We start from the raw sequence: 15,062 nt of genomic DNA, 5'->3' as shown, positions 1-15,062 counted from the left end.
CAGAATTATCTATGCATTGGTACTATTCTTTTAACAGATAAAGAATGTATTGCATAAGAATACATACGAGTGATAATGCACATACATCAACTGATATATAGTGTAAAGAATACTTGATCAAGAGAATACATATATTAAAGGGTTACTTAAAGCACCATGATCACTTTAGTGATTTGAAGTGGTTATGGTGACAGGAGTCTGTATGTGCAACATTTCACTATGAATAGGTGCACAAACACAGCTTACCCCTCTCAACAAGAGTTCTAGACTGACTGATGGGGATTCTGTGCATATTGGATGTCTGAAGTCAGCATGCACAATGACAGGAAACCAATGGCAGTATGTTCCCCCCTGTTCCCCAATGTCCTCTCCTCAACCAACCACCCTCACACCCTACCCCCAGCAAGGGGGGAGTAAAATCTACAAAGTAGGATTGAGCTGCAAGGGAAACTTGGCCTTAAATCATGGTGAGTTCTAGTCTTATTTCTCTTCTTTTTTTATTATTATTTATTTAATATTGACATATGTAAAATACATGGCTTTGACAGTGAGACAGGTAGATAAAATCACATTGCCTGTGACATATTTGTCATTAGTATATGACAGGTATGAAACATAACCTTGACATGTTGTTTGACCTAAAATATACTGCATAGCCATACTTTTTGACTTGGGATCTTTGTTCAAATATACATACCTGTAGTCAATAGACAAGTATATTTAACATGAAGAATAAGAAAAGAAGAAACCAAACAACTTAAAGAAATGTAACATTGACGTTAGTATACACCTCTCAGACTTGGAGCAAGTGTCTATGTTTCCCCCTAGTCGCAGTATTCACCTGAGAGGTGGACAGGAAACTAGAGGCCCCACATAGAGCGTCCTTTTTTTTAATTGGGTGGGAGTAGCAAACCAGTACTGCAAGGCTTACTCCAACCAAAAACAGTTTTTAGGAAAACTAGGTTTTTCAGTTGAGGAAATCCTTTAATCAATAGCTTATACCAAGTTCTTATGTCAGATTTTAGTATCACATGTATACAGAAGAAGTGGTCAAGAGAGCGTACTTATGGCTACAGGCACCATTGGAACAGAAAGGGAGACTACCTCCTGGACAGTGTCACGATATGTAGTAAGAGTCAGGAAGTAATGCATCTTCTGAACTTTTAACTTCTGAAATGATTTTTTTTTGTCACGGGCCTTGAAACATTATTATACATTCTACATCTACCCTGTGTAAAAGGGTAAAGGGGTAGCGGGGACCCCACTATTGGGTATGCATTTATCCCTCACTACTCTGGCAGAGTGTGAAATAAGAACTTTGGGTTCCTTGTATGTCAATAGTTTTTTATATGAAATTTGTACCATCAGGCACATCTATATTCAGAGGTCTATTTTATATCATTCACAATATTAAAGTATAATGTTATTGATTTTATGTGTGATGAAAAGTTTAGGCAAGTTTCACAGAATAATCCATCCATTTCAGGAAAAATATGATCAAAAAATCTCTCATTCTTTCTTCTTCATCTATTGCCCAACAACATTCAGAAATTATAGGTGCCTTGGAAAACTAGGTGGATCTGGCAAGGTATCTGTTCGTTCATTCATTCGTAGCTAAAAGACTTATACACATGTAATGTACCTATTGTAATATAAATATATTTAAAAAGGTTAATTCCTACTCAGCCAAGGTTAGAGAAAAATCAGTAATAAAGGACATTTCATAAGTCACATTTGAATGTCTCTAATTAGCAGCAAACTCTCAGGTTCTAGTCATATATTGATTCTCATTCAACACGTTTTAGTAGGAAATGTACTCCAGCCTTTTAGTGTTGCAGTAGACACTGCAACCAATAATATTTATACTGGGGGTAACAATAGCAAATGTAATTTGGAGAGATATAGGGTACTATGGAACATTTTCATAAATCTGGAAACTTTTTTTTCACAAAATCTGAATGGACTGCACCCATACTGCCTCCAGACATCATAACTAATACATGAAGCTGTAGTTTTTATGGTACTTGTATTGTCTCTTTTATTCAGCTCTAGTAGATCTCATGTGACATCACATCAAAACACGAACCTCATTTTGTGCTTTTTTCTCCACTGCTGTGATCAGTTGATACTGATTTCTACAGTTAGGCACTGCATAAAATATGGTTGCAAATTATATTAGATTAGCTTGTGAGCCCTTGAAAATATCAGTTGTTTGTCAGCCAACTTTCTGGGTCACGTTAAGGAAATTGAAGTGGAAATTAAAATTAGTAGAAATATGATACGCAGATACCTGTTAGCATGCCTTCATTGACAGTGCATCCACCACTGATTAGTATGGCATCACAAGGTAAAAAAAGTTTGTTTTTAGCTAATATGATCACATCTCCTGGGACCAAGGACTGAGATTCCACTTCTTTAGGTTCTGTGGAAAATGCAAAAAACATTACCATATTTAGATGTTTGCTTAAGGTTTACACATAACTATTATATTAGCTTTACATTTTACTATTTACAGTTTACTATTAGTGATGTCGCAAACATAAAATTTTCCGTTCGCGAACAGCGAACGTGAACTTCCGCAAATGTTCGCGAATGGGCGAACCGGGCGAACCGCCATAGACTTCAATAGGCAGGCGAATTTTAAAACCCACAGGGACTCTTTCTGGCCACAATAGTGATGAAAACGTTGTTTCAAGGGGACTAACACCTGGACTGTGGCATGCCGGAGGGGGATCCATGTCAAAACTCCCATGGAAAATTACATAGTTGATGCAGAGTCTGGTTTTAATCCATAAGGGGCATAAATCACCTAACATTCCTAAATTGTTTGGAATAACGTGCTTTAAAACATCAGGTATAATGTTGTATCGATCAGGTAGTGTAAGGGTTACGCCCGCTTCACAGTGACAGACCAAACTCCCCGTTTAACGCACCGCAAACAACCGCAAACAGTCCATTTGCACAACCGCAAACTCCCCATTTGCACAAGTTTGGATACCAAGCTAGCCATGTCCCGTTCCTTGTCCTCACTGATGTCATTGAAGGTCTCTTCCTCCACCCAGCCACGTACAAAACCAAGGGTCCCCGAAAGGTGACAACAAGCCCCCTGTATTTTTTTTTAAATGTACACTACTGTTACACCAGATATGAGTTGCACTGGTGTGACACTGTGCCCTGACAGGCCCTGAAACGCACACGTGTGAAGGAAACTGACTGCTATTATTTCACAGTCAAATTTCTAGTTTTTTTTTTTAATGTACACTACTGTTACACCAGTGATTGGCCCACGTTATGCTGGAATGACGTGGGCCAATGGGAGCCTGAATCAACTATTGGCTCCCACTGCCCCTTTAAGAGCGAGCTCGTGACTCTAGCCGTGCTCCTAGTGCCAGGCGGGCCACGTGACCGATCACTGCGGTCAGTGCACGCGGCTAAGTCAGAAGAGGAGATCAAACCGCATGCGGCCCGTGTGGAGGCAGGAGTGATCCAGCCACGCGCGGCTCAAGCTTAGGAGCCAGGTCGGTCCCAGGATAAGGTAAATACAGCCACAACCACTTATCCCAATCACACACCTTTCCTAACGTCCTATCCCATTAAAAGCATATTACCGCGTATTTAATTAAACAGATAGACCCCCTACTTCATCCAGGTTACTGATCGATGGTTCGATATTCTGAGCCCTCTCTGATTTACTATACACGACTATTCGATATTCCCACAAATTTTATATAGCATTTTATGTTTGTTTGAGACCACCTTAAAAATATTGGGTATCGCTAAAAATCATGATCACTATATACTTTCTCTACAAACCTCTAAAATGAACCAAACTACTCATCCATCCGCTATACCACTTTATCCCACCTAGTGCCCAGTTAAAATACTTGACTCTTACTTACCCACACTCAGTCAGGCCACACACATTTCACCACTACTCTCACTGAATCCCTCTGACTACGGCTAAATTCATCTTCTACATCAGAACACTACTCCTAAGATTGGGTTGTATCCATGTCTCGGGTCTTTAATTTAGAATAGGGGCAGCTTCGGTCTCCTTCAACACTGACACTCCAGTGCATATTATTAAAAGATTGGGCAGATGGAAATCCTCAGTCTACAACCGATATATTCCTCATCCCGAGAAAGAAATGAGTCTTTGTAAATTTGATGCAATAAGTGTGTTTTTCTTTAATACCTTTTCACCCTCTTTGCATGAACCCGATTTACATATATTACTAATATGTTTCTGAGCATATATATTATATTATTCACTCACTCACTCACTCTCTGGGCCGGCCTAAGACATCATGCTGCCTAGGTCAAACGATAAATGACTATGGGGGATAATGTATAATAAGCACAGGTTACTGGCTATGGGGGGATAATGTATAATAAACACAGGTTACTGGCTATGGGAGGATAATGTATAATAAACACCAGTTACTGGCTATGGAGGGGATAATGTATAATAAGCACAGATTACTGGCTATGGGAAGATAATGGATAATAAACACAGGTTACTGGCTATGGGAGGGATAATGTATAATAAACACAGATTACTGGCTATGGGGGGGATAATGTATAATAAACACAGGTTACTGGCTATGGGAGGGATAATGTATAATAAACACAGGTTACTGGCTATGGGAGGGATAATGTATAATAAACACAGGTTACTGGCTATGGGGGAGATAATGTATAATGAACACAGGTTACTGGCTATGGGGGATAATGTATAATAAACACGGGTTACTGGCTATGGAGGGATAATGTATAATAAACACAGGTTACTGGTTATGGGAGGATAATGTATAATAAACACAGGTTACTGGCTATGGGGGATAATGTATAATAAACACAGGTTACTGGTTGTGGGGGGATAATGTATAATAAACACAGGTTACTGGTTGTGGGGGATAATGTATAATAAACACAGGTTACTGGCTATGGGGGAGATAATGTATAATAAACACAGGTTACTGGCTACGGGGGGGATAATGTATAATAAACACCGGTTACTGGCTATGGGGGGATAATGTATAATAAACACAGGTTACTGGCTATGGGAGGATAATGTATAATAAACACAGGTTACTGGCTATGGGAGGAAAATGTATAATAAACACAGGTTACTGGCTATGGGGAGGATAGTGTATAATAAACACAGGTTACTGGCTATGGGAGGATAATGTATAATAAACACAGGTTACTGGCTATGAGGATAATGTATAATAAACACAGGTTACTGGCTATGGGGGTATAATGTATAATAAACACAGGTTACTGGGTATGGAGGATAATGTATAATAAACACAAACACAAAAAAAAAAAGAATAAAAAAAAGAAAAAAAGAATGCAGAATTAATCTAAATTGTATGCTGTCTAGGAGGTGGGAGGGTCTGGGAGGGAGGGTCTGCTGCTGATTGGCTGGAATGTGTCTGCTGACTTTGAGGTACAGGGTCAAAGTTATCTCAATGATGACGAATAGGGGGAGGACCGAACATCGCATATGTTCGCCATCCGTGGCGAACGCGAACAAGCTATGTTCACCAGGAACTATTCGCCAGCGAACCGTTCGGGGCATCACTATTTACTATTATATATTTGCAATTATAGGTTACTTTCCTTTAAGTTTGAAAAAAAATCAAATGTTCAGAAATCAAGCAGTGGACAAAGGGAAATGTTTTAATTCTTTATTTATGAAAATTTTCCATATATAAAGTAATATGTGAAAATCAGTTGTCCATATATAAAGGAATATGTGAATTCAACAAAAAACCCTTTATCAAAAGTTGTACATACATTTAGTAAAGATAATAGCAGTATCAGTATCCAAGCAAAAAAAAAAAAGCAGGCGAGCGCATTTAAAGAAGGGGGTTGTGAATTGTGCTAAAATTAAGAGACAAATTAAGTAAAATATAAAGAAAAGAAAAATAGAGAAGAGAAAAAGTAGAGAAGGAAAGTCGAGAAATCAGCTAAGGAAGATGAAGGGAAGAGAGCCTGAAAATGTTATAAAAGATATTGAAGGTTTTATGGGCTGCAGAAGTCATTTTAACCATTTTAACCATGTCTGTTGGCTCCATTGGCTTATTGCATTTGTTGATAATTTTGGGTATACTGCAAAGTGGTGATGTATGCCTCCAGTACTTCCCTTTGTACAAAACCTGCTGTCATTATAGAGTTAAAGAAGAATGTAAGAGGCTGTACCAATACTGAGGCAAATTTAGCAAAGTTATTATTAGGGAATCCGTCTGCACCAGGAGCCTTATGTTTGGGTAGTGTTTGATTATTCATTAAGACCCCTCTTTCTCAAGTGGATCATGAGATCCCCTCCTCTATCATCTAAAAACACCTATTCAATGATAGTAAAATTTAAGCTATTCCTATTAAAATGGGGACATTTATTGCAATGTTTAGGAACTGAATGAGAAGCTAAATTCTTCCTAATGTTTTGGTGTTCCAGAAATCTTACTTTCGCCTTTCTACCCATCCTTCCCACATATTGCATACCACATCCACAAGGGAGTAGGTAAACAATATGTGTGGAAGAACAGGAAACTAATTGTTGAATTTTGAACGTCTCAGTACTAGTGAATTCTTTGATAACTAGATATTTATGATTACAGCTTTTACAATTAACACATGTAAATAAACCTTTATTAAGTGTTCTTGCATAGCAAGACCACTTACTGTTATCTCACATATATATATTATTATTCTTATTATAGCCAAATTTACCACCCTAACTCCTCTCACAGTTTTTACACTACATAGACAGTAATATACCGAAACGTGCGGATTTTTCCCGATTGGTGTGCTATTACTTTGTGGAACGTTTCACCAAATGGTTCTCGAAATATCGTCGTTCTTGTGGCGAAATTGGTCCCATAGGAATGAATGGCAAAATGTTCAAAGTTAGAGTGGGAGCTGTCAAAAGCTGAAAAATCAGGACATGATTTCTAAACTGCCACCACTCCCTCATTTTCAAGCCCACCTACACAAATCTTATATCAAAACGTTCAGCTATCCCTGCTGCCACTAAAAATGTCCACAGCTAAGCCATAGTCCTGATAGTTTTCACAATATGACCATTTGTTTGTAACTCATGCCTTCCATTGACATTCATTGAAACTTCACTCAAGCCAGCTCAAACTTGAAGGGCAATTTCTAAACTGTGACTGTGCCTTCATTTGTAATACTTCAGAGACATACTATGCATCATGCATCAAAGCATCATACTATACTATGCATCAAATGTAGGTCTGGGTCTTGTGATTCTCACAATATAAAGCTCTTCACTGTAGGATGTATAGTTTTTAAAATACGACCATTTGAAGATGGCAACCGCCAAAATACTCTGACCTGTGCCAGGCTGCAGCAGCAAGTGATGTCATAGACAGGGCCTTTTGCACCTGATATAAAAAAAAAAAAAAAAAAACGCGTCCAGTTCCGTGGGGTTTGGGGCATACTTTCAGGGGCAGTGGTGCGCAGAGGCATGGCCGGCACATTGGCTGGGCTTGGATGTTATGCGCAACCTGACGTTTTTAGAGCTGTTTCCCATCGTGGTCTCTTTGGAGCTCTGGGGGGAGGATCTAGGCAACAGGACAGTGGTTTTTCACACGGACAACATGAGTGTTGTCCATGTGATTAACCGTTCAACCGCCAGTTCCCCTCCAGTTCTTGCGCTCCTGCGACGGTTGGTACTTCTTTCATTAAAGTTTAATGTTTGGATAAAAGCTTGTCATGTTTCGGGTGTTCATAACGTGGTAGCTGACTCTCTTTCTCGGTTTCAGTGGGACCGTTTTCGGGAGTCGGCTCCAGCCGCGGAGGCAGTGGGTATCCGATGCCCGGTTTCCTTATGGGAGATCGATTTGGAGGATTGAGAGGCTTGGTGTCGGACTCCTTAGCTGACTCTTCCTGGAAGGCATATCAAGCCGTCTGGCGGACATGGCTGTCCTCATTTTCGCAGAGCCTGGTGTTGGGGTCGGAGTCCGGGCGATTGGAGGCGACTCTACTAATGTTGGAGTCAATGTTGGCGCAGGGTAAGTCTTGCTCTGCGGCCGAGAAGGCATTAACCGCCCTGTCCTTTCTGTGCAGGTTTATGGGTTGGCAAGACGTTTCTCGGTGGTTCGGAATTCAGCGAGTTATCCGGGGTTGGAGACTTCGGAGGGTCCCAGACCGCCGCCGCCCGGTGTCTGCCGACTTGCTGGGATGGATTCATGCGGTTCTGGGGGCAGTTTGTTTCTCAGATTACGAAGCCGCTTTATTTCGGGTTGCGTTTTCATTTTGTTTTTTTGGAGCATTTAGGGTGGGTGAGTTGGTTGCTCGCAACCGTAGGTCGGTTGGGCCTCTGCTGCTGTCGGATATCCGGTGGTCCGAGGACTCCATAGACGCTTTCATAAGTCGTTCCAAGACCGACCAGGTAGGTAGGGGTTCGTGGGTACGGATTGGGGCTACGGGCGGCAGGTTCTGTCCAGTCCGTCTTTGCTCAGTCTATTTGCAGATTAGGCCGATGGGGTGTCTCTCCTTTTTGGTTCATAGGGATGGGTCCCCCCTCACTCGTTATCAATTCTCAGCCAGGTTCCGTGCTGCCTTGGTGGCATGCGGGGTGGATCCTCGTCATTACTCTGCTCACTCTTTCCGTATAGGGGCGGCCACTCAGGCTAGTTTGTGGGGTTTCTCGGACGCAGCGATCCAGCGCTTGGGTAGATGGGGTTCGCGGCGCTATAGGTCCTATGTCAGACCTCATTTACTATAATGCATTTTCTCCGTAGGTCCTCGGCCCCGCTGCATTTGGATTCTGGAACATTCCTACGTATATTGCGCAGCGCGGCGAGCTGAGGAGCGGCCCTACGGGAGAAATTTGGGGGTTTTCTATGACATGGCCAGGGTAAGGTGGAGGGGTATTAGGGGTATGTTGTGGCAGCAGCTGTATGCCGAATGCGTATCCCTTCGGAGGTACGTGTCGGGGCCAGTGACTCTGGTGCTTCATGCAGGGGGAAATGACCTAGGGCGCAGTAGGTCAGTGGACCTCCTGCATGCGATTCGACACGATCTGGCTAGGTGTATGGCTCTGTTCCCCGATTTGACCCTTATTTGGTCGGACATAGTGTCCAGGCCGTGTTGGCGTTCGCTGTCTCATGCCAAGGGTGTTGAGCGTAGTAGGCGCAAGCTGAACGTGGCCATTGGTAAGTTTGTCCGCCGGCTGGGCGGTTTTGTAATTAGGCATAGGGAGTTGGAAGGGGACAATTCAAACCTGATGCGAAAGGATGGGGTTCACCTCTCCCTCATAGGGTTAGATATCCTGAATGCGGGTCTGCAGGCGGGTATTGAGGAGGCGCTGGCTGCGGGGGGCGCGGTTCCTTCCATGGGAGCAGGTAGGGAGGAACCGCGGTAGTCCTGGCCAGCGAAGAGGTTCGGAGGAAAGTGCCCAAGCGGCTTGGGGAGTCGCAGCCTGCTGAGAGCTGATGGCGGGGGCAGGCTGCATCGGACTCGTGGAATTCATTTGATAGAGCTGTCTGTTGGTAATCCCCCAACAGCTGACAGGTTGTGGACGCTGGTGATTTATGTGAATTTTGTTAATAAAGCTGTGGCCGTTGCCCTTACCCATACAAAAGGTGTTGTGTATTTATTGGGCAACGGGTGGTGGGAGTTTTGGTCCGGGTCAGCAGTCAAGTACCTCCCTGGAAATCTTAAGGAAGGGAGGACATGACTGCTGGCAGGGATAAGGGGTTGGGTTATAGGGGATACATTGTGGCACATGGGGGGCATAAAAATGGGGAAAAATGGGAGGGTACTCACCAGTTCCCCGGGCAGAGGTGTAGTGCCACTAGCTTCCCGCCTGCCCACCCAAAAAAGTGTTTATGATGGTGTTGTTTTGGTTGTGTGCTGTTGTTTTCTTTGTTTTGTCACAGCTCGCGGTAGTCCTGGCCAGCGAAGAGGTTCGGAGGAAAGTGCCCAAGCGGCTTGGGGAGTCGCAGCCTGCTGAGAGCTGATGGCGGGGGCAGGCTGCATCGGACTCGTGGAATTCATTTGATAGAGCTGTCTGTTGGTAATCCCCCAACAGCTGACAGGTTGTGGACGCTGGTGATTTATGTGAATTTTGTTAATAAAGCTGTGGCCGTTGCCCTTACCCATACAAAAGGTGTTGTGTATTTATTGGGCAACGGGTGGTGGGAGTTTTGGTCCAGGTCAGCAGTCATGCACCTGCTAATGTTTTTATAACTGTATGTTTTAATGTAACTGTGAAGCACTTTGGGCAACAACGTTGCAATTAAATGTGCTATATAAATAAATAATAACAGTTACTCCGCCCACTCCATTTGTAGACTACGGGTGGAGGCAAGAACACTTCACACAATTTCCCCAGAAATTGTAGCTTTTCTAGTTTGTTTTAGTTGTAGCTTTATTAAGGCGAAAGGTGCTAGGTGCTAATATATCTTTCAAACTGCTTCCTTTTTTTATCTGTGGATCTGTGGATCTGTGGAAGTCGCTGATTAAGAAATTAATTTTATAAAAGTAGAGCTCAATGTTTTTTAATGATCCTTTGAATATCGAAGGCCCTTGAATTAAACTGAGTATTACATGAGTCTTATTTCCTTTTATCTAAAAGTAGATTGTTTCTTTCCATATTACCCACTTTGTGTATCTCTGTATCTAGGAAATTTTCCGACTATTCCTTTTCTAAAAAACGTTTCTTTAAAACTTCTGCTTGTTTATAGAATATATCGTTATCACTGCAATTCCTATGAATATGGGTAAATTGACTTTTGGGCACTAGTCTCATTGACAGCCGCTAGAGGCGCTTACGTCTCACTGTGATTTTCACAGTGAGAAGACGCCAGCGTCCATAGGAAAGCATTGGATTAACCCCTTCCTCTCTCTTCAGCGCCACAGGAGTGGGACCCTGAGGGTGGGGGCACCCTCAGGGCACTACAGTGCCAGGAAAACGAGTATGTTTTCCTGGCACTATAGTGGTCCTTTAAGAAACATTGGGCTCTACTTTTAGAGGATGAATTTCTTAATGAGTAACTTCCACAGATCCCTAAAGTCATTTTTAAAAAAGGAAGCAGTTTTGAAGATATATTAGCACCTAGCACCTTTCGCCTTAATAAAGCTACAACTAAAACAAATGAAGGTTTCTTTACATGTGCTAATTGTAAAAGCTGTAATCATAAATATCTAGTTATCAAATAATTCACTAGTACTGAGACGTTCAAAATTAAACAATTAGTTTCCTGTTCTTCCACACATATTGTTTACCTACTCCCTTGTGGATGTGGTATGCAATATGTGGGAAGGATGGGTAGAAAGGCGAAAGTAAGATTTCTGGAACACCAAAACATTAGGAAGAATTTAGCCTCTCATTCAGTTCCTAAACATTGCAATAAATGTCCCCATTTTAATAGGAATAGCTTAAATTTTACTATCATTGAATATTAGTTTTTAGATTATAGAGGAGGGGACCTCATGATCCATTTGAGAAAGAGAGAAGGATTCTTGATCCACAGGCTGCAAACTTTATGAGTTTTTTTATTATTTGGTCTGTTTTTGGAGCTTTATTTCATGATTGTTTTTAATTCCATTTCTTCTGTATTTCGTTTTTTTAACATCTATTTTTAGCATCTATTTCATTTTTTCTTAACATATATATTTTTTAGCTATTTTATTTTGACTTCTTTACCTCCTCCTTCTTTTTTTACATCAAGCATGTTTGCATAATAAGCTATTTCTATATTGAGCACTTTTATCTCTTTGTGAGTTACCATTAATTAAAATAGAAAGTTATTAAAAAATTTTAATTCTCTGTTATGTTTTTTCTATTTTTATTGCATCTATTTGAGTGACGTCGCAGATTTTAGCTGGACTATAATATCGGTGATGGAACACATAAATCCCAGTGGAATGCATAATAAGAAGCGGATATTACATTTGAAACTCTAAGATGAGGTTTAAGCCGCAAGCCGGAACTTAATTTCCCGACAATATATCACAGCTGCTCCATCTCTGAGCAGATTGGCTAACGGCAACCCACGGGGGCTTTAGGAACGACTTAAAAACTTGAACATCCAGCATTAAGATAAGGACAACACAAGGAAAGGGTCTGTCACTTATTTTTCTCTGAGGAAGATCATTTGTTTTTGTTTTTTATGTATGCTATTTCATCATTTATGTGAATGAAAGAGGAATCCTCCTGACCTTGAAAAATCCAGCTGGGAGCTTCGTTCCTTCTTTACCACCTTCTTTAACTTTGATGTGCCTGAATACTGCCTAGATTATTATTATTATTATTATTATTGCCATTTATATAGCGCCAACAGATTCCGTAGCACTTTACAATATTTTGAGAGGGGGATGTAACAATAAATAGGACAATTACAAGAAGACTTACAGGAACAATAGGTTGAAGAGGACCCTGCTCAAATGAGCTTACAGACTATAGGAGGTGGGGTATTAGAAACATTAGGACAGGAAATATCAAGTAGGAGTGAAGCAGAGCTGGAGAAGAGAGCAAAGCACTATCCCATAGGAGAGAGCAAGAGACAGGTATGTAAGGGAGAGATTACTCTGGGAGGCCATATGCTTTCCTGAAGAGATGGGTCTTAAAGCCCTTCTTAAATGATTGAAGACTAGGGGAGAGTCTGATGGCAGTAGGCAAGTTATTCCATAGGAAAGGAGCCACGCGCGAGAGGTCCTGCAAGCGCGAGTTGGCCGTACGGGTGCGAGCAGCAGTCTTGTAAGTGCAACTTGCATTAAACTATTGGTTACCTATTTGTTTTTTCACCCCCATTGAGTGTTTTTCCACTATTTTATAGGTGTTTTTCTGTTATCCTTTTGTATTCTTAGTATGGAGTAGTGGGCTTTTGTTTTAGCTGCGATTAGGTTATTTGTAACTTTAATAAGAACAGTATGAAGTTAGAATACGTAACCAGTAGAGGGAAAAAAAGGAGAAGCAGTAAAAAAAAATCTATATTACAAAAAATTTTTTTAAATATATATAACTTTCTATACAAATGTATATTTCTAGATATTACATATTTATTATATATATATATATATATATATTTTTTTTTTTTGCCAGCTCCACTTTTTCCCTCTGTTGATTTTACATATAAAGTGAGAAGTAGCCAACAATTATTGGCTGTCCCCTAACCATCAATCATTCCTTTTTTGTTTTTATAGCACAGATGAAACAAACAAAACTGTCAAATATTGTCTGTTTTATTTATTTTGTAATGTGTCCATATAGTGTTTTGGATTAACAGAATTTATAAGAAGAAGTGCTGATCACCCAAAATTCAGACAAATTGTACAACTGAATACACAGATTCTTTTAAACATCTATCATACATTTCAAGTAAAGAGATACATTGTGCTAGGATTTCTGAGTGGAGAGAGGCCACATCTTTTTTATTAAAATGGACTACTAGGGTAGTGCCTATACATATAGTCCAGGGTTCCAATTATATATCTTTTTTTGTGGGCTAGGTTTTTTCAAACATGAATGCTAGATTACATTAGGAAACACTTTGCAATAGCTCTATATAGATCTGTATAAAAGGAGATTTTTGTCTGACTTCAAGATGTTTGTTAGGGTTGTGCCTATGAGAATATGATTTATCAAAGCTCCGTAGTGATATGGCATGTATTGAGGTTTGCTATGGGCAGACTAAGGACTGAATGGATGTACATTTAGTAACCTTTGAAGCAGGTTATTTATATGTTACCACTTACAAAACCAAGTCCACTTAGTTTTTTATATATATATATATATATATATATATATATATATATATATATATATATATATATGCGTATGTATATATATATATATTATCTGTAGCACATGGATGAGAGTGATTCTGTAAAGTTTGCAGTTGGAAACTACTAGTAGGGTATCCATGAAAATATATCTTTTAAAAGGTATTTTGATGGTTACATATAATTGTGCCTTGTAAGGCCTCGTCTTCTTGGTTTTACAGAAGTGGTCAGATCACCTGGTCCTTCAAATCATAAACTCCCTTTTCAGGCACAACACAGTCATCCAATGTGGTTTGAAGAGGTCATGAAAAAATATGATAAATCAAAGTTATAGCTTTGGAGACTTCTTTCTCTTGGAAAGGTTGGATGTGTTATTCTGGAAATGGGAGGTGGAATCATGGGAAATGTAACATTATCTCAATATATGCAAAACAAAATAATTTAGAAATGGATAAGGGGCAAACAATTTAGTTGCAATATAACCCATAATTTAGTAACATTTAGCAAATTAATGAATCTTCTAACTCTCCTCACATCCCTTCACTTCTGTGTTGGTTGTGGTACATATGTTTTGGTATTAAGTATATCGGCAATAGTAGTATTCCTTGTAGCAACATTATGGGCAGCTTCTCTTTTCTTGAATTTAACAGCCACATCGACAACTATCCTACAGGTGTTTTAGTAGTGTTAAGGCATTGAAGATGAGATGTTGCCTTTGAGTGTATTTCCTGTGTGTATGCAGCCAGGTATGTGATTGCTTTAGTGCACTATATGGTGTTCCATGCCAGGCGTCATTAGCCCATGACATCTGTAGACTCTTCGGATGTTATTGGGTTACAATTGCAAGGAAACTAACGGTTATGAGAGTTGTAATACAACAACTAGATCTGGACACATGTCAATATTGTTTGAAATAATGTTTCTGCAAGAGGTAGAAGCATTATACAAATACAAAAAAGAAAAAAATGTTACCTCCACTTTTTTGAAGCATGGTTACCATGATGCTGTTGTATGAGGCTGCCATTTTGTGTAATTTGATTGATTGCTAGAAAAAAAGATATGATATATTTTCTTCTAATTTATAAGAATAAATATCTATCAGTGGATAAACTGAAAGGGCTGTTTATGAATTCCTGTACTTACCACTCTCAGATTATATATTGTTGCAATAATAGATATAACAGTCATGAGTAGTATTGCCATGGTGTATTCAAAGTAGCCATTAGCCATCCATAAACTCATTGAGTATGATTGAAATACATAAAATGGATTGAAGACCTGTAAAATAGAAGTAATGCAAA

At 40.0% G+C, this 15,062-nt stretch overlaps 1 protein-coding gene across 1 annotated transcript in view; it reads right to left on the bottom strand.

The window, feature by feature from the left end:
- LOC134586877 (probable cation-transporting ATPase 13A5) overlaps window positions 1–15,062 on the bottom strand; it is a 145,596-nt gene that overhangs the window by 64,357 nt on the left and 66,177 nt on the right. Inside the window, exons 7-9 of the mRNA XM_063442780.1 lie at window positions 14,905–15,039; window positions 14,734–14,806; window positions 2,291–2,422 (exon numbers count right to left, since the gene is read on the bottom strand). Of these exons, the coding sequence (XP_063298850.1) occupies window positions 2,291–2,422; window positions 14,734–14,806; window positions 14,905–15,039 (340 nt within the window). The remainder of the gene's footprint in view (window positions 1–2,290; window positions 2,423–14,733; window positions 14,807–14,904; window positions 15,040–15,062) is intronic.

This window comes from Pelobates fuscus, chromosome 2 (genome assembly GCF_036172605.1).
Source record: "Pelobates fuscus isolate aPelFus1 chromosome 2, aPelFus1.pri, whole genome shotgun sequence".
Lineage (NCBI taxonomy): Eukaryota > Metazoa > Chordata > Amphibia > Anura > Pelobatidae > Pelobates > Pelobates fuscus.
This window is presented reverse-complemented; position numbering and strand designations above follow the sequence as displayed.